Source organism: Sus scrofa, chromosome 6 (assembly GCF_000003025.6).
Source record: "Sus scrofa isolate TJ Tabasco breed Duroc chromosome 6, Sscrofa11.1, whole genome shotgun sequence".
In the NCBI taxonomy this organism is placed as follows: Eukaryota; Metazoa; Chordata; class Mammalia; order Artiodactyla; family Suidae; genus Sus; species Sus scrofa.
In genome coordinates this window covers 160,731,631-160,757,636 of record NC_010448.4, presented here as the reverse complement: position 1 = coordinate 160,757,636, position 26,006 = coordinate 160,731,631, and the positions used below count along the sequence as shown (strand labels likewise).

Genomic DNA, 26,006 nt, shown 5'->3' with positions numbered 1-26,006 from the left:
GGAGGAGGGTACCTTTTTCTCAACACCCTCTCCAGTATTTGCTATTTATTGACTTGTTAATGACTGCCATTCTGACTGGTGTGAGGTGGTACCTTCATTTCAGTTTTGATTTGCATTTCTCTAATAATTAGCGATATTGAGCATTCATTCACATGCTTATTGGCCATCCGTATGTCTTCTTTGGATAAATGTCTATTTAGATCTTCTGCCCATTTTTCAATTTGGTTGTTTAGTTTTTTGTCGTTGAGTTGCATGAATTGTTGTATATTTTGGAGATTAGGCCCTTGTCTGTTGCATTGTTAGCAAAGATTTTCTCTTATTCTTCCAGTCTTTTCAGTTTTGTTTTGTTTTTTTTTTTTGTCTTTTTGTTTGTTTAGTTTGTTCATGTGATTCTTTAGTTTGTTCATGTGATGTATCACAATGATAGATCTGCAGATACAGAAGAATCCTTGCATCCCTGGAATAAATCCTACTTGATCATGGTGTACGATCCTTTTAATATACACTTGGATTTGGTCTGCTAGTATTTTGTTGAGGATTTTTGCTTCTATGTTCATCAGTGATATTGATCTGTAATTTTCTTTTTTTGTGGCATTTTTGTCTGGTTTTGGCATCAGGGTGATGGTGGCCTCACAGAATGAGCTTGGGAGTGTTCTTTCCTCTGCTATTTTTTGAAAGAGTTTCAGAAGAATAGGTTTTAACTCTTTTCTGAATATTTGATAGAATTCACCTGTGTAGCCATTGGGTCCTGGACTTTTGTTTTTTGGAAGGTTTTTAATAATATATTCAATTTTGTTACTTGTGATTGGTTCATATTTTCAGTTTCTTCCTGATTCAGACTTGGTAGGTTGTACCTTTGTAAGCATCTGTCCATTTCTTCTAGGTTGTCCAATTTATTGGTGTATAGTTGCCTACAGTAGTCTCCTATAAGCATAAGAGATCATATTTCTGTGGAATCAGTTGTAATTTCTCCTTTTTCATTTCTAATTTTATTGATTTGAGCCCTCTCCCATTTTTTCTTGATGAGTCTGGCTAAAGGTTTATATATTTTGGTGATCTTTTCAAAGAACCAACTTTTGGTTTCATTGATGTTCTCTATTGTTTTCTTTGTCTCTACTTCATTTACTTCTGCTCTGATCTTAAGGATTTCTTTCCTTCTGCTAATTTTGGGCTTTGTTATTCCTTCTCTAATTGTTTTAGGTGCAAGTTTAGGTTATTTGAGCTTTTTCTTCTTTCCTGAGGTAAGACTGTATTGTTATAAACTTCCCTCTCAGAACTACTTTTGCTGTGTCCCATAGATTTTGGCTTGTTGTATCTTTGTTGTCATTTGTCCCTAAGGATCTTTTGATTTCTTCAATGATCCTTTGGTTGTTCAGTAGCATATTGTTTAGCTTCCAGGAGTTTGTGTTTTTTGCTGTTTTTTTCTTGTACTTGATTTACAGTCTCATAGCATTGTGGTTGGAGAAAATGCATGGGATAATTTCAACTTTTTAAAATTTACCAAGGCTTGATCTGTGGCCCCAAATGTAATCTATCTTGGAGAATGTTCCATGTGCACTTGAGAAGAATGCATATTCTGTGGGTTTGGGATAGAATGTTCTATAAATACCAGTTAGATCTATCTGGTCTAGAGTATCATTTAAGGCCTATGTTTCCCTGTTGATTCTCTGTCTGGATGATCTGTCTCTTGATATAAGTGGGGTGTTAGAGTCCCCCGCTATTATTGTGCTACTGTTGATCTCTTCTTTTATGGCTGTCAGCAGTTACCTTATATGTTGAGGTGCTCCTATGTTAGGTGCATATATATTTACAATTGTTATTTCTTCTTCTTGGATTGATCCTTTATTAGGTAGTGCCCTTCTTTGTCTCTTGTGATTTCTTTATCTTAGAGTCAATTTTGTCTGATATGAGTACTGCTACTCCTGCTTTCCTTTGATTTCCATTTGCATGTAATATTTTCTTCCATCCTCTCACTTTCAGTCTGTATGTGTCCTTGGGTCTGAAGTGGGTCTCTTTTAAACAGTATATATTTGGGTCTTCTTTTTGTATTCCAATGCCCAGTTCGTGTCTTTTGGTTGGAGCATTTAATCCATTTACATTCAGTGTAATTATGTGTAAGTACGTATTTATTGCCATTTTGTTAACTGCTTTGAATTGTTACTTTGAATCTTTTTTTCCCCCTTCCCTTCTTTTGTTGTCTTCTCTGTGATTTGTTGACTCTAGTATCGTGTTTGGATTGCTTTTTCTTTTTTATATGTATGTCTATTGTACTTATTTTGGTTTGTGGCTCTCTTATTTTTGAATGAATTTTTGATGTTTTGCATTTGTGTTCTTTTCTCATGTCCGCTAGTTTTGATATCATTTTTTTCAATGGGTGATTTGCTACCTTTATATTATCTTTGTCTTTACCACTGACTTTTCTCTTTTGAAAATTTCTTTTTTTAGTTGTGGCTTTTTCCTTTTTGCTTAGAGAAGTTCCTTTAGTAGTTGCTATAGAGCTGGTTTGGAGTTGCTGAATTCTTTTAGCTTTTGTTTGTCTGAAAAGCTTTTGATCTATCCTTCAAATCTGAATGAGAGCCTTGCTGGGTATAGTATTCTTGGTTCTAGGTTCCTCCCCTCCATCACCTTAAATATATCTTGCCACTCCCTTCTAGCTTGCTAGCTTTCTCTACTGAAAGATCGGCTATTATCCTTATGGGATTCCTTTGTACGTTATTTGTTGCTGTTCCCTTGATGCTTTTAATATTTTTTTCTTTATATTTAATTTTTGTCAGTTTAATTAGTACGTGTCTCACTGTGTTTCTCTTTGGGTTCATCCTGTGTGGGTTCCTCTGTGTTTCCTTGACTTGAGTGAGTGTCTCCTTTCCCATATTAGGGAAATTTTCAACTATAATCTCTTCAAATATTTTCTCTGGCCCCTTTTCCTCTCTCTTCTCCTCCAGGAACCCCTATGATGTGAATTTTGGTACTTTAATGTTGTCCCTGAGATCTCCTAGAGTCTCCTCAGTTCTTTTCCTTTATGCTTTTCTGCAGCAGTGATCTCCACCACTCTGTCTTCTACATCACTTATTTATTCTTCTACCTCCATTATCTGGCTATTGATTCCTTCTAGTATATTCTTCATTTCAGATACTGTGCTATCCATCTTACTTTGCTTATTCTTTAGGTCCTCTAGCTCTCTGTTGAACATTTCTCATAACTTCTCTATTTTCTCTATTATTTCTCAAAACTTCTCTGTCTCCATCTTTTTTCCAAGGTCTCGGATCATCTTTACCATCATCACTCTGAATTCTTTTTCAGGTAGATGGTCTGTCTCCTCTTAATTTAGTTGTTTTTGTCTTCTTCCTTTGTCTGAAGGTTATTTCTTTGTTGTCTCATAATGTTTAACTTTCTATATTTATTGTCCCCTTAATGACAGGTATGTAGATGCCATGACCACTGCCTTGTCTTGAAGTTCATAAAGGTGTTAGTGGCTCACATGTATCTAGAGCACGTGATGGGAGCGGTGGTATTATGTTACCTTCCTTGAAACCAGAGAGTTGTTATGCATGGGGTCCGTGTAAATCTTGGTAGCAGTTCATGGTTCACAGGACTGCTTTTTGGCGGTGGGGGGAGGTCAGTGTGGATTCACCTGATATCATTCCCACTAGGATAACTTTCTTTTGGGTTTCCTACCTATTTATTGAGTACCTACACTGGGACAAGAACTGTAGCAAATGATAGGGGGGAAATGTATGTTTCTAGACCAAAAGGCTCTGTCTACTGAGGGAGACAAACACATAAACAAATGTGCAGGGGAAATGTTACAATTGCTGTAAGAGAGTACAACGTCCAATAAAGGCAGGGTTCAGAAAATGCCACAAAGCAATAAGAGGTTAAGCTATGTCCTAGAAGAAGAGTGAGTAGGTATTCATTCACCTGCTAGACTAGGTTTTAGAAGATCGACTCTAGGCTGTGGATCTTTTGAAAGCTGTGTAATCATAAGCAAGTTGCTTAACCTTCCATGACTTCAGTTTGTTGAAATTCAAAATGAAAGGAATGGGCTATATGATCTCTATGCATATCCAACCATCTTATTATCATTCTATAAAATATTATTTTCCATTTATGGAATTTGAGAAAGAGCAAAGCAAAGGATCTATATACTGGATCTATCACAACACTGCATATTTATCTATATAACGAATAATTTCCTAATTACAAAAAAATAAAGGTTTCCAAATAAGCAAAACTGGTTTCAAGATTAGAATCCCAAAAGGGAAGACACTGGATTATTATTTACACAAGTAGGAGTTTCCATTGTGGCACAGCGGTAATGAACCCTACTAGTATCTAGGAAGACACTGGTTTGATACCTGGCCACACTCAGTGGGTTAGGGATCCGGCACTGCCGTGAGCTGTGGTGTAGGTTACAGATGCCTGGATCCAGCATTGCTGCAGCTGTGGTATAGGCTGGTATCTATAGCTCCGATTTGACCCCTAGCCTAGGAACTTCCATATGCTTCAGGGGCAGCCATAAAAAGACAAAAAAAAAAAAAAAAAAAAAAAAAGTAAGCAACACTTACTAAGCACTTATTTACCAAACACTATGCTAAAATATCTCATTAGTTTTACCTCATTTAAACCTTACAGCAGCCCTAAGAGGTAGGGGTACTGTTAATTCTCCAATTCTGAAGATAAGGAAGCTGATACAAAGATGATTCAGGCAGCAAGTGGCAAAGCCAGCACCTAAACCTAAACCATTTCCCTTGTAATTTCTGCACTCTTGACCACAACTCCAGTGATAATCATGAGATGTACAAGATGTATTAGAGCTTTAACTTATGAGAGGTGACAAGAAACCTATTTGTATAAAATCACTGAAAATGAATAATAAACTAGGCAGAAGGAGAAGAAACAGAAGTTGAAAAGATATTATTCACTGTAAGGATGTGAGTGCCCATTTCTTGCTGCCACAAAGACTTACTGAACTGATTTCCTGCTGTGAATCTTGCAGGTGCTGCTGAAGAGGTCCCAGCTGAGCCTTCCCTGACTCCACACTCTCCTCCAACTCTGCAGTTTCTTGCTGTAGACGACTCAGCTCTTCCCTAGCTTTGGCCAGCTCTTCTTCGTAAGTGGAGATCTGTGATTCTTGACTCGTTATTTCAGCTTTTAGGGATGAGATCTATAATATGGAGGTGAATGAAAAGAAAGTGGGATTAAAAAAAAGAGATGTCATGAAAATGTTCCATAATGCAATGTTTGTTTAATTTAATATTTTGGTGGGAGTTTTTTGATGTTTATTTTTGGTAAAAAAAAAAAAAAAAAAAAAAAGGTGGGGGGGTGGTGGTAACTGGGATTGACAGAGGAGAGTTGAAGGCATAGGTACCATACCTCCAACTAAAACTGGGAGAAAATGGTATATGAAGAGTCATTTCCCTTGTAATTTCTGGATGAACCACGCCCCATCTCCTTCATGCTCCCAAACTAGACTGCTACTTAACAGCAAGCAGAAAATAGTTCCAATTTAAGCCAGCAAAAGCAACTAGGTATAGACATAGGCAGTAGTAAACCACCAGACTGTACCAGCTGGGCCTCTTCAGCACACTTCTTTCTGACTTCCTGCAGTTGCTCCTCCAGCTGGGCCTTCTGCTCATCCAGTCCATCAAGGAGTTCCTGTACTTGCTGTTTCTGGGCCTGTAGTTTTTGCAGATTAGTATTCTCCCTCTGAACTTCATCTTGAAGATCCTGAAATACAAGAAAAGTAACATATTTATTACCCTTGGACACAGGTGAACATTAATAATGTTTAAAAGCCTAATCTTTAGGGAAGATAAAGTCTCCTCTTATTAAGTATATTGGTGGATTGGAGGACTCATGGCTTTTAAATGCAATCTTTGCCTGAGGATTTCTCTCCTAAATTCTAGATTCAGAAATCCAATTTGCTCACTTTGCTGTACACCTGAAACTAATACAACATTGTAAGTCAACTAGACTCCGAAAAAGTTAAAAAAAAAATCCAATTTGCTTATTCAAATCTGTCCGTGGATGTCTGATGGACTTCTCTAACATCAACAACAGAACTCCTGGCATTTCCCCTCCACCTGCCCAAATCTACTTCATCCTCCAACTCTCCCCTCTCAGTTTCTCTGGGCAAAACATCCAGCATCTTTGATTCTTATCTTTCACATCTCATCTCCAACCTGTCAGCAAATCTTGTTGCTTCTTCCTTTACAATTTATTTTACAACTGGCCACATTTTTCTTCATCCGTGGTCCAAGTCTCTCTCCTCTCTCTCCTGGATTGCTGCCTTCTGACTGGTTTCCTTGCTCCCACCCATGGTGCCTTCCAGTTTACTTTCAGCACAGTAGCCACTTTTAAAACCCTATGTCAGATGATGTCATTCCTCTACGCAAAACTCTGCACTGACTCCCCACCTCCCTTACTGGAAATAAACGAAGTCTTTACCGGGATCCTATGTGATCCCACCTCCCAGATTCTTTTCCTGCTCTTCCTCTTGCTCACTCTATTTCAGCCACACTGGCATCACTGCTGTTTCTTAAACATGCTGGATATGCTTCCTTCTCAGGATCTTTCACTGATTATCCCCTCTTCCTAGAAAGTTCTTCCACTAGGAATCGACATGTTTCAACCCCTCATCTTTTTGAAGTCTTTGCTCAACTGTTAACTTCTCAGTGAGGCTTTCCTCACCACCACCCACCGCCATCTCCCTTCACTAATTCTCCTTCGTCTACAGGATATCATTTTTATTTATTTTCTAGAACAGCTTTATTGAGATAATTCACATACTGTACAATGCACCCATTGAAAGTGTACAAGTCAATGGTTTTTTTTTTAATAATTTTTTAATCATTTATTTATATATATATGTTTTTTTCCTACTGGATTTTAGTATATTTATAGAGCTGTGCAACCATGACCACAACAATTTTAGAACATTTTTCTTACCCCCAAAAGAAACTCTATACCTATTAGTAAGTTGCTCCCTATTTCCCTCCTGATCATCCCAGCCCTTGGCAAATCTACTTTTTATCTCCATAGCTTTGTCTATTCTGGATATTTTATATGAATGGAATCATGTAACGTGTACTTTTTTTGTTTGGCTTCTTTGTGACTTTCCATGTTTTCAAGTTATCTCTGAGTTGGCATAAAATAATATATTTAAATAGCTTTATGAGGTATAATTTATACATAGCACAAAATTTGCCCATTACAGGTATACAATTCAGTAAGTTTTAGTAAATATATACAGTTGTGCAATGATCAGTTTTAAAACATTTCCATCACCTAAAAAGTGCCTGTATACTCTTTGGCGTCAATTCTCAATGCCATTTTAAGCCCCAGACAACCAATGATCTGCTTTCTGTTGCTATACTTTTTCCTTTCATAGACATTTCACATAAATAGAATCATATAATATGTAGTCTATTATACCCAGCTTCTTACACCTCATGGAATATTTTTGAGATTCATCCATATCATTGCATATAAAAGTAGTTTGTTCTTTTTTATTGCTGAGTAGTATTCCATCATATGGATATACATTTGATGGACATTGAGACTGATCCCAGTGATAGAACAAATTTCCTTCCACTAGAATGTACGCCCCAAGAGTACAGGGATAGTCGTGAGTTTTGTTCACTGCTATGTTCCCGGTTCCCAATATACAAAAGGTACTTCACCACCTATTTAGTGAAGGATGAATAACTTCAGACAGATGTCATGTCTCTCCTAATTACTCTATGTACTCCAATAAAAATCCTAACAAGATTTTTCAAGGGTCTTGACAAGTTGATTCTAAGACGTATTTGGAAGAATAAAGAAAAAAACAAAAAAAGTACTGTAAAATGTTAAAGGACTTACCCTACAAGATAATAAGAATTACTGGAAAACCAAAGTAATTAAGGCTGCTTGGTTTGGTGGAAGGATAGATAAACAGATCAATGGAACAGAAAAATTTAAACATACAGAATCTAGATGTACACAGAAAATATGATAAGACATAATGTTAAAACTGATTGGAGGAAAGGAGAATTAGCTATTCAGTAAATAATGCTGGGCATACCCATGTGGCAAAAAAGAAAAAAAGTTAAGTCACCAATACCAAAAGGGAAAAAAATATTCCAGGTATATTACAGGCCTAAATATGAAAGACAAAAATTTTAAATGTACAGAAGAAAATACAGATAGATCTCAGTGTCAGAATGAATTTCTTAAAATAAGATAAACCATTTTGAAAATTATATATTTATTTATTCATGTGTATGCCAGACTTCATTCTTAATGATAAAGGTTACATAGATTTTAAAAATACAATGGGGGCGTTCCCGTCCTGGCTCAGTGGTTAATGAATCCGACTAGAAACCATGAGGTTGTGGGTTCAATCCCTGGCCTTGCTCAGTGGGTTATGGATCCGGCATTGCCGTGAGCTGTGGTGTACACTGCAGACGAGGCTTGAAACCCGAGTTGCTGTGTCTCTGGCGTAGGCCAGGGGCTACAGCTCTGATTAGACCCCTAGCCTGGGAACCTCCATATGCTGCAGGAGTGGCCCTAGAAATAGCAAAAAGACAAAAATAAATAAATAAATAAATAAATAAATAAATAAAAATACAATGGGAAATCTCTGTATCTTCTGCGTAATTTTTCTGTGGACCTAAAACTGCTCTAAAAAATAGAGTTTACTTTTGGAGTTCCCGTCATGCCTCAGTGGTTAATGAATCTGACTAGCATCCATGAGGACACAGGTTCGATCCCTGGCCACGCTCAGTGGTTTAAAGATCCGGCATTTCTGTAAGCTGTGGGATAGGCCACAGATGCGACTGGGTTCTGGTGTTGCTGTGGCTGTGGTGTAGGCCAGCAGCTGTAGCTCCGATTTGACCCCTAGCCTGGGAACCTCCATATGCCATGAGTGCGGCCCTAAAAAGCAAAAAAAAAAAAAAAAAAAGTTTAAAAAAAATAAAAAATAAAGTCTACTTTAAAAAAATACAGGAGTTCCTGTTGTGGTGCAGTGGAAACGAATCTGAATTGTAACCATGAGGATGCCAGTTCGATCCCTGGCCTCACTCAGTGGGTCAGGGATCTGGCGTTGCCATGAACTGTGGTGTAGGTCACAGATGTGGCTTGGATCCCACATTGCTGTGGCTGTGGCATAGGCCAGCAGCTGCAGTTCTGATTGGACCCCTAGCCTGGGAACTTCCTTATGCTGTGGGTGTGGCCTTAAAAAGCAAAAAAAAAAAAAAAAAAAAAAAAGGAGACTTGGGAGAAAGATGAAAGCAACTACTGCCATTATGATACTACCATGAAACACAGCAGCCAAGATGGCTTGATTTACATATCCTCCAATTGGGGTTCCTCATCTGAACCACAGAAAATCATCTGAGGGACTATTTTCCCAGTTCTCTGAAGAACGGTACATTACTAGTATCACTGCAGATGCACAGGAGCGAGGTTAATTCATTATACATAAAGGATTTCATCCGGAATTAGGACTTGATTCTCTCCAGGAACCATACATGAGAAAGAAGAATGGATTGATAAGGCTTGTCCACAAGAGGTGGGCAGAGACCTCAGAGAGGGTGAAGTAAAACTGTGAACACAAATTTCTAATGGTAACAGTATTTTAAAGATAACATACTATTCAAAGGCCCCAATGATCATGCATCAGAATAAGAACTAAGACAAGAAGAAAAACTTATCAGAAGAAGGTCTCTGAATTATCGCATGATTTATACAAGGTAGCATTATCATCATCATGATAGCAAACATTTTCAAAAGCCCTTACAATGTGCTGGATACTGTTACAGGATCTTTACAAATATTAACTGATTTATAACTCACATGACAAATCTATGAGGTAGGTACTATCATTATTCACATTTTACATTTAAGAAAACTGAAGCCCAGATGAGCAAGTAACTTGTTAAAAGTTATAGTCAACAGGTAATAGATTCAAACTAGGTTCTGATTCCAGAGTCTGAGCTCTGCTATATACTATGCTATCTATTGTCTGTAGACTAAATGTCTCACACGTGTGCCACTATTTTTCAAATATATGTAGATGCTTGAATGATTAAATAAAACACTGAACAATGTTTTTCTTTTTTAACTTTATGAATAATGTTTTTAATAATTTGCTTTTTATGTTATATTCTGCTCAACCAGCGGATTAATTTAAAAGTACAACTACCACCATGCTGCTTTCCTTTAAAAATTCCCTTAAAAGGCCCAACACAATGGATGATAATAAAAGACTCTTCCTGGGCTAACATTACATTAAGTCTAAGTGATTATAGGTTCATAATGGTAAATTCTGCTACGACTTTATCATTAATTTACCAGCATGCCTAAATTTTTTTCATGCCTAAGTTTTTAACCTTGTCTACACTGTTAACTGATGCACACTCAAAAGGAGATACAGCTTAGATATGCACCTGGCACTGGCTCTCAATAAATACATACTAGTTTTCATTGTCCCTCCCTTGATTCATAATTTGCTTTTTCTGCCTTGTTTCTTCCTACTCCAAATGTCCAATTTTCTTAAAAAAAATAACTCACTGCAAAGGAGATTTTTGTTAATCACTCTATTTCAAAAATATATGATAGTTTCCTCTTAGCTAAAGGACAAGGTAAAACAGGCTACAAGATACATTAGAACCTTCAATTCTGGGACCCATGTTATCCTTCCTCGTCTACTGCCTTCTTCTCCTCATGTTTACCTGTGCCCCCTCTTCAGCAGACCCTCTTCTTTCTCCAATCAAAAGTATACTTCAATGTCCCTGTGCCCTTCCTTAGGCCATCTGCTCTGCCTTGAATGCCTTTCCACAGCACTGCTACCTAGAAGTTTACTTTTCATTCTTCAAGGTGCAGCCAAATTTAGTTTCCTCTGACCACCCTGAGTTTCCTTTACCTGTGCTCTTACAGCAGTTTGTACCCAACCTCTATTATTACTCCACTGTATTACAGTTATCTCTAAATGATACACTGCTGAAGGACAGGGCCAATGCCTCATCTTTCTTAGAGGTTCCACAACCTAGGACAATGCTTAGCATGTTTAATTAATTAGGCAATGATTTGTAACTATCGCAAGGATTCTAGTATCTGGGAGAAATTATTAGGACATGTGCCTAAGGCTGACAGAAAGGCCTGTACATTCTCTCAGCATACTATGAAAAGTTTCATTCTGCATTTAAACTAGAAAAAAATATTACAACTATATTCAAACTGACCTATAAAAATGTTTTTGTTAAATTAATATCTAAATTTCTATAGGGATTCAATATTGGTACAGTCTATAGACCAAAACTGATTTGACATTTAAAATTTCCCATTATAAGGAAATAATCTTTACTGCTTTGGCATGTCACTGTGGTCATACAGACCTTTCTTATGTTTTAAACTTATCTATTTTTTTTTTACATTATACTATATACACTCTTCTTACTCTTCAGGAAAGCAGAATGAGAGCTTCACTTTAACCAAGTAGCTTGAAAAACGACCGTGCTCTGAAAAATTCTCATGATTCAAATGTAATTTTTTTAATGGCCGCACCTGCAGCACATGGAAGTTCCTGGACCAGAGATGGAATTCGAGCCACAACTGCGAGCTACACCACAACTGTGGTATTGCTGGATCCTTTAATCCACTGCACCAGGCCAGAGGTTGAACTTGAACCTCTGCAGTAATCTAAGCCACTTCAGTTGGATTTTTACCCCGCTGTGCCACAGCGGGAACTCCTGAAGTAATTTTATATTTGGGAAAATAATCTATTGACAGTACTCTGTTCATAAAATTATTATATAGTTAATACATAATGATAATGTTGGTCCAAAAAGCATTTTTTAAGGATCTTGGAAAAATTTTTTCTTTCCCTTCAATGGGTTCATGAAATGTAAAATTGTGGGATTTCTATTTATATTTTTCTTTATTTTACAAGTTTACTATGGACCCATATTACTTTTATAATCAGAAAATGTCAAGTTTGCAGTTTTTAAAGTATCACATATCTCTCATGGTTTCATCCCAGTATATAAATAGTCTGACATGACTGAATTCTTATGTAAGAAGTACCAATAGTAGATTCAATGCTGGTTTCCTTTAATAAAAATGAACCAGTTTTCAAAACTCATATTTTTAGTGAGCCTAGAAAATAGGTTTATGCAAAAGGAAAGGGAATAAGCAAGCCAATATAATATTTATTCATTCCTGCCCTTTCTCTTCCAAAGAGCAAACACATTCATTCAAATTTCCCAACCTTGCTTCTTAGCTGCAGTAAAAATCTACATAGTAACACAAAAGTACAGGCCTTAAGGGAAAAGTTATTGAGAAAATACCTCACATTGGTGATATATTTTAAGCTGGGTAGAGGTCCATATTAAAATTAATTATAACTAATGTTTCTCTACGTCTACTCTAAATATGAAAAAGATCTTTAAAAAAATTCCAACACTAATCCATACACACAAAGGTCTTCTTCAGTAAGCAAACTTAGTATTATTCAACTGCACAAAATAAAAATGAACAGATGCAAACATACATGCTGACAAGAATAAGAATCAAATTTCACTGTAAAATTATTTGATAAGGCTACGACTCCTTGTAATGCAATTTTCACAAAAATTTCATATCCAGATATTGGCTATTTTATTTCGGTACAGATTTGTTTATCCTGAGACTAAATGAAGGCAACAGATGTACCTTCCCTCCCTGACCCCTACCTATTAACCCTTGACTAGGGCAGTTGCAGATTCTCTTAGCAAAGAGTGCTTTACACTAAACTAGGGCTGTAGTTTTCTTTTACCCTTAAGGTAACCCTTTGGGAAAATGCTTTCCTGAATTAGTGTACAACCTCGGCACCATCGAATACCACCCCACTACGCGGACGAGTAAAGACATTTGCAGATGCCTTCCTAGTTATGCTCTATTTTCCCTGATCATGCTCTACTTGCCCACCTGTACCATTAACAGCAAAAGAAAGGAGGACAGCAGCAGTGAGCAAATGGCAAGGATACAGTGAACAAGACTACTGTAATGCATTGCCAAGGTTTGTTTAAGAAAAACACCAAAGCAAGCCTCACCCAAGGTTCCTCCTCCAGGAATGAAGGGATCCTTGCCCTGGGATCTTGGTAAAAATAAATTTCAAGGAAAATGTCCTATTTTCTAGAAATTAAACAAGTTAAAGAAAATTATAAGCTTGCCCCATCCCTCCACACTTCATGAAGCACTATGGGGGGTAGTGGAAATAAAATTTAAGTGAGTAAAAAATAAACAAAAAGGACAGTAACTTATGAATAAAACTGTTACTTAAGAAAGCCAAAGCAGGAGTTCCTGGTGTAGCTTGGTGGTAACAAACCCAACTGGTATCCATGACGATGTGGGTTCAAGCCCTGGCCTCAGTAGGTTAAGGATCTAGCACTGCCATGAGCTGTGATGTAGGTCGCCGACTGGGCTCAGATCCAGGGTTGCCGTGGCTGCAATGTAGGCCGGCAGCTGCAGCTCTGATTCAACTCCTAGCCTGGGAACTTCCATATGCTGTAGGTGAGGGCTCCCTGGAGCCCGTCAAAAAAAAGCAAAAAACAAAAACAAAAAAACCCCCAAAGCATAGGTATAGTATATCTATAACAATACACTAGTATATATCCATACCTAAAGAATTATTAAAGAGAATAAGGGGAATTCTAAGTATTTTGGTAATCTTACAGAAAATGCTAATGATTCAATTGATTTTTTTAAAAGTTCTATACACTAATCCAAAAACTAGAAATAATCAGGTACATTTAGTTATGTTGGCCTAATTCTCAAATGGAAGTTATAGGAATACTCTTAATATAAAATAGGACCAACTATAGAGCAAGATGTTTAAGTCAAAGACCAGAGAGAGGGCGTTCCCGTCATGGCTCAGTGGCTAACAAACCCGACTAGCATCCATGAGGAAGCAGGTCTGATCCCTGGCTTCACTCAGTGGGTCAAGGATCCAGCATTGCCGTGAGTTGTGGTGTAGATGCAGACACAGCTCAGATCCTGTGTTGCTGTGGTGTAGGCTGGCAGCTGCAGCTCCGACTTATCCCTAGCCTGGGAACGTCCATATGCCGCAGGTGCGGCCCTAAAAAGACAAAAAGACCAAAATAAAAAATAAAAAACGAAGACCAGAGAGAGGGAGTCTATTAAACTAGGGTAGGTGTTAGAAAAACTCCCTAACAGCCTGCTGTTATTGCTCAATCATATGCTTCTCAGCATGTTCTAAGAGCATTATCACTAGAAAAAGAATGTTGAGCTCATGTATCTAATTTTATTTCCACCCAAAATAAGTCATCCCTTTTCATCTAGGAAAAAAAAAAAAACTAAGTGAATTAACATTTAAAAAAAAAAAAACATGGGCAATTACTATAAACTACTAAATATTTATTGATAAAGTATAAATAATTGGGAGCTTCTCTTTCACGAAGGTAGTATGAACAATATGGAAAAGTCTGACTCTTTGCAATACCAACTGTGCTCCCAATCCTTTCTGCCTGTGCTTTCTGGATGTATCTTCTCCTATTTTTAATTTCATGCACAAAATTAAAGTCTATTCATTTCTACTGTCAATAGCTTCCTTAAATTTACCTCCATCTAAGAATATATTACTATATATAGTGAAAGATCTGATCCAAGGTACAATTTCTAAGCTTAAGGAGCTCACAATATAGGCTGTAAGAAGCTGGAATCTGTAACATACATACTAAACTAGTATACTAAGATAATACGCTAGACGTGCCATATAAGTGGATACACACTCCTCTGGGAGTTTCAACACAGGAAAGACAGATGTAGACTACGGGGATATAGAGAAGGGAAAGTTTAGAGAAGTGTTGAGATTTGAGCTAGATGTTAAGGCATGGGTAGAATTCACAAGAGCAGGGAAGCAGGGAATATTCTAGACTGCAACAGCAAAAGGTGGGAATAAGGAAGAGAATATATGGCACACAGTTCAGAGACAGACAATCAAAAACTAAGTACTATAGGAGTGTGGTCTCTATTTTATCTTTTTTTCCACTTTCAATATTCCCATGAGGTATGACATCCTCCCACTATTAACAGAGGCAGTGGGCAGCAGTACAGATTTTCACATCTGAGACTCACGATACTAAAACTGGTTTAGAAAGAAGGCAAGAAAATGATGGAGTAAACACTTACAACTTGAAAAATTTCAGTGGAGTAAGCACTTACACTTTCAAATTTTCAGATGTTAGGTGATAAGGGCAGCAGTAATAGAAAGAAATACGCTTGACAAATAGGGAAGTTCAAATCCTGAAGCCAATTTTTTCAACAATATGGGACTCATTTTAGTCATATTGGCTTTGAAATGATAAACATCAAAATGCCTAACCAGAGATGTGAGACTGAACTCAAGAGAGTTAAGTAAGGGCTTGGTAAATATTTGGGAGTCATCAGAATATGGATGACAGGGGTATTGAAAAAAAGACAGAGGGTGAGTGGGAAGTATGTCTGTCCATCCATGGCAGAGGCAACAGAAGCAAGGGGTCAGAGAGGTAGGCAGGGCTACGACTATGTAGGAGAATGCAAGCCAAGAAATCTGTAACTAGTGCAGGAAGGACCAATGGATTTGGCCTTAAGATTATTCCTGGTCTGGGGAGAAAAATTAAGCACAGCAGCATGGGCGAACAGGAAAATAAATAGCGTTTCTGCAAGGATAGGAAGGGGGAAAAGGGCCACAAAAGGAACAAAAATTGAGAAAAATAGGTCGGGAGCTAGAGTGGCAGCAATAGGAAAAAAAAAAAAAAGTATTTTAAAACTGGTGAGCGCTATACGCAGATAGCCTGATGTGAAGATAGAAGTCAGAGAAGAAGGAGCATGATGATCAAGAGTAACAAGGAGACAGCAGTTTTATGTAGAATAATACTATTAACTGGAACACGTACTGAACTCTTAGCCTGTGACAATCACTCTCAGGTACTTTACAGCAAACTCTTCCCTGTTACAGAAGAGAAAACTAACGTGTAGAGGGGTTAAATTTCTCACTTAGAATCACAAACCTCGAAAGAGCAAAAACCAGGAACTGAATTCAAGTTTCTCTGATATCAAGTCATTCTTAGAAACGTCTATGCTAAAATGATGAAAGCATACATATGAGGGTGAATTCCTAAATATTTGTTGACCACTCTGAAGAAAATGTTAATAAAATTGTACATATGCAGATTAAGGTAGGAAAGAACGTGGGTCTACCTTCTCCCTGTAACAACAGTAAGACGTGCACATCATAAACATTTGAGACAGAATGGCCTTTTATGGTTTTTCTGCCCTTGGGCCACTTTGGGCCTAACTTCTGCATAGAACTTGATGAACTAGCAGTATATCTCACAAGAGTTAACAGTGCCCATCTCAGAATTTGAAAATAATACTTGGTTTGGTCTCCAAGAAAAAAAAAATACTGAACTGTTTAAGTTTTCAAGATGGTATTCATGGAGATCATTAATTAATTTAGAAATTAATTATGTAGTAGTTTCCTATTTTAACTGAATTAAGAATCTACATAAATGTTAAAAAAGAACTAGTCTTTTGACACTTGGGTCACATCTAAAGAGGCTCAAAAGTCTGGTTTCTCTGCTTGAGATATGAGCTTACATAATCACTATCTGACTTTATAAACATGGAGAAAAGGAGGACACTTAGGAAAGCCACGTTTGGATGAGGCAGACAGACAGACACTTATTGATAGGTCAAAGTTCCCTTCTGTCACCCGACACCTTCATTTTGGCATTTTTCATTAGCACCTACATTAGAAAGTGGTATCAAAAAGAAACACTGAAGTTCTTTGATTCTGAAATTTATTAATTATGTTTAAGATAAATGCAACAAATATAATTCTTTATATTTATTAATAAGCTTTAGTAGAATGCCTTCTGCCAGAGAAATCAGAAAATAAGCACTAGGAGTTGAAGTCAGTTACAGATCTTAATTACCTGTGTTATTCCCAGTCTGTGCCTTATTACCAATGGGTAAATCAAAGTTAACCCAATAAGTGATGAAATATACTTATTACCACCTTCAGGTAAGTTGTCCTGCTTCAGAAAATTGAAAATAATCATTGAACTGAAAAGTTTTAATTACTCGTCAGTGTCAATTACCCATGTCATTCTTAGTCTAGTGTCTTCATTCACTACCATGGATAATACAAAGATACCTGTACTCAGCTGGTATGAGTAATGAATCTACTAATGCAAAGCTTTAATCCAGTGTTCTTTTCCAACGAACTTTATGCTCAACCACTACAACCCGGCCTGTACTACCCATGCTCTAAGACACCTTCTACTTACAGCACCTTATGCAAAAAAATTCAACAATTTAGACTTCCTCTGCCAAACATATGTTTTGGATTCAGCAAAGCTTAAAACTAGACATATACCTTACCATCACCACTAAGTAAAGAAGGACAAACATACAACAAAGAAATTTTAACTGTAACAAAACTTCTATAAATACAAGAAATCAAATATTCAAGGACAGGTCAATTAGCCTGAAAAAAATGATGCAAATTTTAGTGTTCTTCCAAATTGGCTATTTAAAAGTCACATCCTCAAAAGATGTAGTAGTGAAAACCCATAGATTGTTTTACAAATAATAAAATATTGTCTACTGTAAAAAATCTTTGTACTTTCAAACATTATCTGACTAAATTTAGAAGCTGTCCAATATTGTATCAGTAACTATCTCTATCCAGATTGAGAAAACTTCTCTAGATGATTTTATCTTCCATTCTTAAAGCTATTTTCAGCAACAACTGCTTAAGGTCGATATGACTCTTTTGCATTTCTCAGGAAGCTCAAAAATTGCACAAAAATAATGTAATTGAGGCAACTAGTCCCTGTGTTACTAACACAAAGAAAAATATCTTAGTGATGGTCTCCTGACTTTGCATCAAAAATTCCAATATATACACATTTAAGTGCAATAGCAGAATGAACTTCTAACAGAAGTCTCTCTCTCCCTGTGGCTTCTTCCTCAATCCCTCAATAAATCATTTCCCCCACCCTACCACAGTCCACCTGATAGACAATCTCTGGTGAATGTGCTACATGAAAACAAAATCATGGATCTAACAATTTCAGAGCTTTCGTCTATTGGAAACTACCAGGACAAAGAAATCCAACATACAAGTAACATGTTAAGAAATGCCCATCTATGAGCCCTTACTGGCAACTGCTATCAGTGCTTCGACATCCAACATCCTGTATGTGCTGGTGCAGCATTCAAGAAACGGTGCCCCAATAACATGGTTACATGCATTGCTTATTGCTCTAAATGCAACGCTGCCCAATTTTCTATATTTTTAATGTTTGAAGCACCTCTTTTGTGCCATTTCCCAATCAGAAACTGAGGTTTTATTGTCCTTTCCCATTTGTAAAATGAAGCTACTTTAACACTGCACATAGTGAAAATAAATTAAATCTCTTTATGCCAAAGTTTAAGATATCCTGGCTACTAAGCAACTTATAAAAGGCTATTTTAAATTGTTCCATAACGTTTCCTGCCCTGACAGTATTATGAGAGAGCGTCTCATAACACTAGGTCCACCAGCGAACAAAATCTCACATCCATGAAAAAGCAATTTGCGTTTTCATGATGATGATGATGATGATGATTTCACTCATTTAATTTCACTGGTGTAATAATATTTATATCGTAAGTCATTCAAACTGAACCTTTAAGGATATAATATGTAGATAAATATCATCCTAAAATACTTTAAAAACTAGAAATTTATGTCAAAAAATACTGCTTTATCATTGTAGTGTAATCTTTGCAGGCCAGAATTAGGTGAGAAATAATCATTCTGCAAAAGATAAATATTTATATCACATAAATAATAGGTATTCCCTTGACCTACTCATCAACACCACAACCGTCACATAGTAAATGACCCCATACAATTAAAATAATCCTCCTAAATCAGAAACAGAACACTGAATGTTATAGTTCACATACCTGAACCTCGCTTGTTCTCTGTTTAATAGTATCTTCTTTTTCCTTAAGGTCCTGTTCCACATTATTCTTTTCCCTAGAAGACCAGCAAACAATGCAAGAATATTTGAGAACATCAGCTACAGCCGGTATGCTTATCCATCCTCCTAATCCTGAATCGCTTTTTAAATACATAGTGAAACATTCAATTTTTAAATGCAGGGCAGATTTTTCTACCCTCTTTTAATTATTTATGGAATAGAAATCAATATAAGCTCTGTTTGTAAAAAAAAAAAATCGCTTTCTCACTAAAATGTGGTGAAAAGAGAATAGATTAAAAAAGGAAGAGGAGAAAAATAATCAATGAAACACTCAGGTTTCTCTGATCTCACTGTTGCTATGGAAATGCTGTCCAATGAAAATTGCTGGTGAAAAAAAGGAGGGGTTGCATCAGCTCTATAAGCTTAACCCTTAAGTACCACTGTCAAGTGAAATGAAAATGGCTAAGAGAAACAGTCAACAATATTAAGGAAAAGAACATTTACTGAAGTGTTAATTTCCCCTTAAATCACTTGTGAACACCAATTTTAGAATGAAACAGCAGAGAAAATAGAAAAGATTGTCAATGCACAGGCCATTTGCTCTACTAAACATCACATCTGCTCAAAAGCTATTTTAGGACCACCTATCAATACCAACTGATCAAATATATAAAACAATGTATACTAAAAAAGAATCATCAGCATTTATCTCTATTCCTCAGATCAAACATGCTAGGATCCACTTTTACTTGGACACTCATCTAAAATCTTATGTGCTTCCATAAGCGCTGGATTCCTAGTGAATGAATCTTAAGCAAACTTAGATTCAGAATTACAAAACAGGTTTTTTTTTTTTTATGTAATAAATTTAAATGCTCATTTATATTGAAATCTCTTCCCATCCCACTCACCCACACACTTCTCCCTTTACTTTCTTTTCTTTTCCACAAAATAAGAGAAAAAGCCGTAGAATTCTATAGCAATACATTTCTGAGGTGGGGGATAGGTAAAAGGCGGCATCATGAAGGAGGGCGGCAGCATTCAAGAAGTTCTCCAGACTAGTACTATAGAGTTTCTTCTAAGAGCTTCATGACTGTATTTCAGTTTTGTCCCAAACATAACCCAAAGCCAAGCTCAGGCTCCATTAAGCTGAGGTATAAAAGTGAGAAAATTATACCAAAGGACATATTTAAGAGACAGCTGCATGCTACATTTATATTTCTCATCTTTTTAAGGTGAGATTTTATTTATTTATTTATTTATTTTTTTTTTTTGCCATTTTCTTGGACCACTCCCTCAGCATGTGGAGGTTCCCAGGCTAGGGGTCTAATTGGAGCTGTAGCCACCAGCCTAGGCCAGAGCCACAGCAACGCGGGATCCAAGCCGCGTCTGCAATCTTCACCACAGCTCACAGCAACGCCGGATCCTTAGCCCACTGAGCAAGGCCAGGGATCGAACCCACAACCTCATGGTTCCTAGTCGGATTCGTTAACCACTGAGCCACGATGGGAACTCCATAAGGTGAGATTTTAAATACAGACAAAACTCAACTTGTTTTGGATATGTAGGTGCAATGTTCTTAAGATTTGTATGGGAGAAAAAAAAGTACAGTAACAAAGCATTTGTATACTGTTACTTTACTTTAAACACTTGAGATGGCTTCATCACATGGGTCAAAATGTTGGTCAAGATGTTGTGGAGATTTCAAACATTCTCCTACCAAGCGAATCACTGTTGCAGCTCAGTACTCCCATACCTCAATCTACTTATTATGCAAAGGTCACGCCCCACTTCCAACCCTTATAAAATTAGGCAAAATTGAAAAATAGAAAAACACAGGAAGAAAAACCTGAATATACTTGACAAATTCTGCAAGTTCAAACCAGAAAATTTTTTCTTTCCTCATTATGTGAGCAGAAGAGTGTTTTCAGTCCTACTGCAGCAAGTCAAAGATCAGTCACATGAAAAAGAAGCCCCCTCCTCCAACCCATCCTCAGAGGCATTCCATACAAGGTCATCATCAACTCAGCTCCTCATTTCTGACAGTAGATTTAACAAAAACAGAAAACGCTGCATTGTATCACAGACCAAAATTCCACACCCTAATGTGCATGTCTGCATTCAATCCTTTCTGCTTTGCTGTTCATTCCTGTTACTGAGAGTATCTGTTCAGAAGATCAAGTGTGAACACAGGAAAACAGGGTTGCAGGAAGGCAGTGAGCTGACTTAGCACAGCCAAGACACAAGACTGGGAGAGAAAAAGAAGGAAGCCCACTTAGTGAAAAAAGACTGCAAAGGACTGTCAGCTCTAACCAGCAAATAAAGTCTATTGTTTGGGTAAAATGCAGGAAGCTTAGAAAGTACAAATTTCTCTTCATGATTTTGGGTGTTGGAGGGGTGGGGAGCGGTGGTGATGTCTTCAAACATCCTAAAGATTATTCCCAACTAAATAAAATATGGGAATATTTAGGGATTGATTTATCTTAGTCCGAGATCAATTAAATTTTCAATCTACTTTTATCCAGTAAGATTGTGCTCTCATAATAACTTCTTTTATTATCAAAACCAAGTACTATAACATGTATTACTAAATAGAAATCTTTAAGAATAGTAAAACGAATAGTTATACTTTCTATAAAAAATATTATGAATGAAAATCTGACCTATAAATCAGACTGAAAATCAAATAATTTTCTCATTCAATGATCATTTTGGAGATGCTAAATTGTTATTCTGTGGTATTCCACTGACTGTTAGCCTCCACAGCTGTCCTTCTCATTGCAGGCCAGCAGATATATCTAAACACACATTTACATAACAATGTTTGGCCACACTCCTTACGTTCTCCTCTCTTTCAAACAAAAGGTACATTTTTTCTAAAAGTGATGGATATACATCCAATACATGATTGTTCAAGCATTCTGTTTATTATCAGTAATTTTACAACTTAATTCTTTGCAAGATTCTGTGTGGTTAGATGTAGTTTCCTAAGGTGCCTATCAATATATGTGGATAAGACAGACATAATATATATCTCAAAGACAGGTGTGTAAGCATTTTGCCCAAAACGCTGCTCAGCTGGGATATCAGGAAAAGCTACTGCCTTCAGCTTACTAACTTTGAGAATAGGGACATGATCCTACACACCTTCCGTCTGAGACTCTCTCTCTGGCCCTGCTCACTCCCCAGATGATGGCACATCCGAAGAATCCACAAATACCCAAGCCAGAAAGAAAGGCCAGAGAGAGCTCTCTCATGTTCAAAAAATGACTCTTCTGATTCCGAGAACCTAGTATTTACCTGAACAAGCAAGAAAAGCAAAGCCCAAGCTAAACTTCCAGTATATTTTTCTAAACAATCCTGAAATTTATAAAAATCCTTTGGGGTACATTTAACCCTAAAAGTGTTCTTATTATTGAATAGCTTTAACTGGAAATAAATCCGACAAGCAAACACAGAAAAGTACGCCTTTTTTATTATTATTATTAATTTTTTTTGTCTTTTTGCCATTTTTAGGGCCGCTCCCACAACACATGGAGGTTCCCAGGCTAGGGGTCTAATCGGAGCTGTAGCTGCCGGCCTACACCAGATCCACAGCAATGCGGGATCCAAGCCATGTCTGCGACCTACACCACAACTCACGGCAATGCCAGATCCTTAACCCACTGAGCAAGGGCAGGGATCGAACCCGCAACCTCATGGTTCCTAGTCGGATTCGTTAACCACTGCGCCACAATGGGAACTCCAAAAGTACACCATTATTATGTAGTCTTCAGCACCTGCGTCTTATGGACAACAAGAAAAATGGGACTAAAAACTGGAGACCTAGATTCTAATCTAGCTCTGCCATGAAATAACTTTTCTGACTCTTGTTAAGTCACATGACTGTTCAGGCTTCAATATCAGTTTTTACTATGCAGATGCTAATATCTCTACCTAAGGTCTTAAGATATGCAAGGTGAAATGTGTATCATGTAATTTTTTTAAAAAAGGCAGGCTTTAAGCCTATGCTATGGTTTTGCTTTACTCAATATTACCATTACTCAGAATTTTAAATAATATTGATGGAGTAATCTTTAAATTTGCTAAAAGGAATTATGGGGTACAAAAAGTCTATAAAACATTAATCTTGTCTAAATAACTCAAAATAACCACCTTCTACTTTTAGCAACTCATTACATAGTTTTCAAAACATAAGACTCAGAGTAAAACAGGCCAGAATTCAAATACTGGCTCCATCACAGGTCATCTTTGTTGAATCACTGAGCAACAGCTATTTGTTGTGGCTGACCCACCCCTCTCCTAGGACTCAGCGATCCATCTTTTAGGAGACTGCTTCTCTTTCTCTATTATCTTCCTACCCTTATAGTTCAAGTGGAAGATGCCACCTTTTTACGGACTCAACCTCTCTGAGCAATAACTGGCCAGGGATAAGCTCCTGATCAAAACTTAACCAGCACAGTTCCCAACTTCATAATTATGGGATTACCTCAAAACTGGGCCCAGGACCAAAGCCAAGGCAGTTGAAATCTTTATCTAGGATGCCTTTATTTGGAATTAATGGAAAAATCATTATTACCACTATCATGGCTACTACTACGACTACTACTGACAATAATTATTATAGAAACCAGCACTTATTAAGTGTTTACTACATGATAGGTATTAAGTGATAAGTACTTTACATGGATTGTCTCATTCATTCTTAAGAAAAATCATTCTTATGAAATGATGAAAAAAGACAAACATGCATCTAGGTATTGTTGCCATTTGTTGTCAGTCTAAAGAAGAATACAATTTTTACACAAAGACGCTGCGGTGAAATGCAGGGAAGAGAGAGGCTTTTTTTTTCTTTTTTTTCTGGCTGTGCCCATGGCATATAAAAGTTGCTGGGCCAGAGATCAACCCCACACCACAGCAGCTGCAGTGACAATACCAGAATCTTAACCTACTGCACCACAAGAGAACACCAGGTAGGGCTTAAGCCCTGGCTCTTATCACCCTCTATGATAGCTACTTTTATGTATTAACTTGTCTAGGCCATGATACTCAGATATTTGGTCAAACACCAGTCTGGATGCTGCTGTGGAGGTATTCAGGTAAAATTAACATTTAAATCAGTAAATGTTAATTTGAGTAAAGTAGATACTCTCTATCGTGTGGTGGGCCTCATCCAAGTTTAAGGCCTTAAGAGAAAAAAACTAAGGGTTCCCCCAAGAAAGAGGCAATTCTATTTCCAGACTGTCTTCAGACTTGAGCTCATCAACTCTGGCCTCAATCTCCAAGACTATCAGCCTATTCTACAGATTTTAGAGTCGCCAGCTCCACAAGCACACGAGCCAATTCCTCAAAGCAAACTGAAGATAATATCTACCTTACATAACATATGTGAGGATTGTTGTGAGGAGTGAAAAAGAAAATACACAATGGAACCAAATATATCCTTATGCAACTTTAAGACCTACCTATTGGTTTAACATACAAATACTGAATTCTACTACATACCTGCCACTGCTACACTTTAGGGATACAAAAAACAATGAGATAGGAACTTGCCAGTAAGCATATGTGAGGGGTTGGGCAGGAAAACATAAAAGGATAATTACAATTCAGTGTACTGTGTGCTATCACAGGTAAGTACATGGTGCTCTGGAAACACAGAAGATGGGTACCTACTTCCCTGGAGAGGGTCAGAATAGGCTTCTTTGTGATCAGTGAAGGCAGGATCATAACTGCAAAAAAAAAAGCTGTGCAGACTAAGTGGTATGTTATCATATGGTATTTCAAAAGAAATTATTCCAGCCTGAGAATGCTTTGTGAAGGAGATGAGACTTCGGGTAAGCCTTAAAGAAAAGAAGGAATGTTGGGTAGAAAAATGGCACATCAAATGCAAGGAGCTTATGCAAGAAAACAAAGAGCATGTTAGCAAAATGGCAACTAAGAGGTAAGCCAGGAAGAAAACTTCCCAAATTTGATAAAATACACAAATCTACCCAGGAAGCTAAATGAATTCCAAGCAGGAAAACTCAAAGAAACCCACACGGAGACAATCATAATCAAATTGTTGAAAGATAACGACAGAATCTCGAAAGCAGTAAGAAAAGACTGTTCATGCACGAGGGATCAGCAAAATGGTTATCAGTGGATTTCTCAGTAGAAATTCTGAAGGCCAGAAGCAGTAGGATGACATATTTTAAATGCTGAAAGTAAAAAACAACAACAACAGAAAAACCTGTCAACTGAAAATAATCTATCTGGCAAAACTGTCCTTCAAAAATGAGGGAGAAATTAAGATATTCCCAGATAAACAAAAGCTGGAGATTTTATTACCATTAGACCTGTGCTATAAGAAATGCTAAAGAAAGTCCTTCAGGTTGAAATGAAAGGAGGCTACTAGACCATAACTTAAAGCCATATGAAGATGTTTACTAAAGATATCCAGTGAAGACAGATGCACAGAAAAAACCAAAAATCAGTATTGTCGTAATTTTAGTTTACAACACCCCTTTATATTTTCAGTAAGATTTAAGACAAATGCATGAAAATAGTAATAAATCTATATTAGTTGATACATATGGATAAAGACATAATTTATGACATCAACAACATAAAGTGGAAATAATAGGGTTACAGGAGTAGAATTTTGTATACAAATTATATTAAGTTGATATCAAGTTCAATTAATGATAATGTTTTGGAGATGAAGAGTGGTGATAGCTGCATAACAGTGTAAATACACCTATACCACTGATCTCCATACTTAAAAATGGTCAACTATGTATATTTCACCATGACAAAAAATTAATAAAAAAGAAAAAAGAAACCAGAGGGGTGAGAAAATTCTAGATAGTAGACTAATTTTATCTAAGATGGAGGGGTTATATGTGACGAAATAAAGCTTGAATGATAGATAAGGGTAAGATTATAAAAGAACTTCAGTACTAGGTAAAGACATATAGATTTTTAATATACAGGCAATGGGAGTCCCTAAAGATTTCTGAGCTGTGC

General features: G+C 37.0%; 1 protein-coding gene across 7 annotated transcripts in view; it reads right to left on the bottom strand.

Moving 5' to 3' along the window:
* Positions 1-26,006, bottom strand: part of EPS15 (epidermal growth factor receptor pathway substrate 15) — a 138,699-nt gene that overhangs the window by 34,880 nt on the left and 77,813 nt on the right. For all 7 annotated transcript variants that reach the window (XM_013999405.2, XM_005665438.3, XM_021096667.1 and 4 more), the window contains exons 13-15: positions 18,982-19,054; positions 5,566-5,727; positions 4,967-5,164 (exon numbers count right to left, since the gene is read on the bottom strand). In XM_013999405.2, coding sequence (XP_013854859.1) covers positions 4,967-5,164; positions 5,566-5,727; positions 18,982-19,054 — 433 coding nt within the window. The remainder of the gene's footprint in view (positions 1-4,966; positions 5,165-5,565; positions 5,728-18,981; positions 19,055-26,006) is intronic.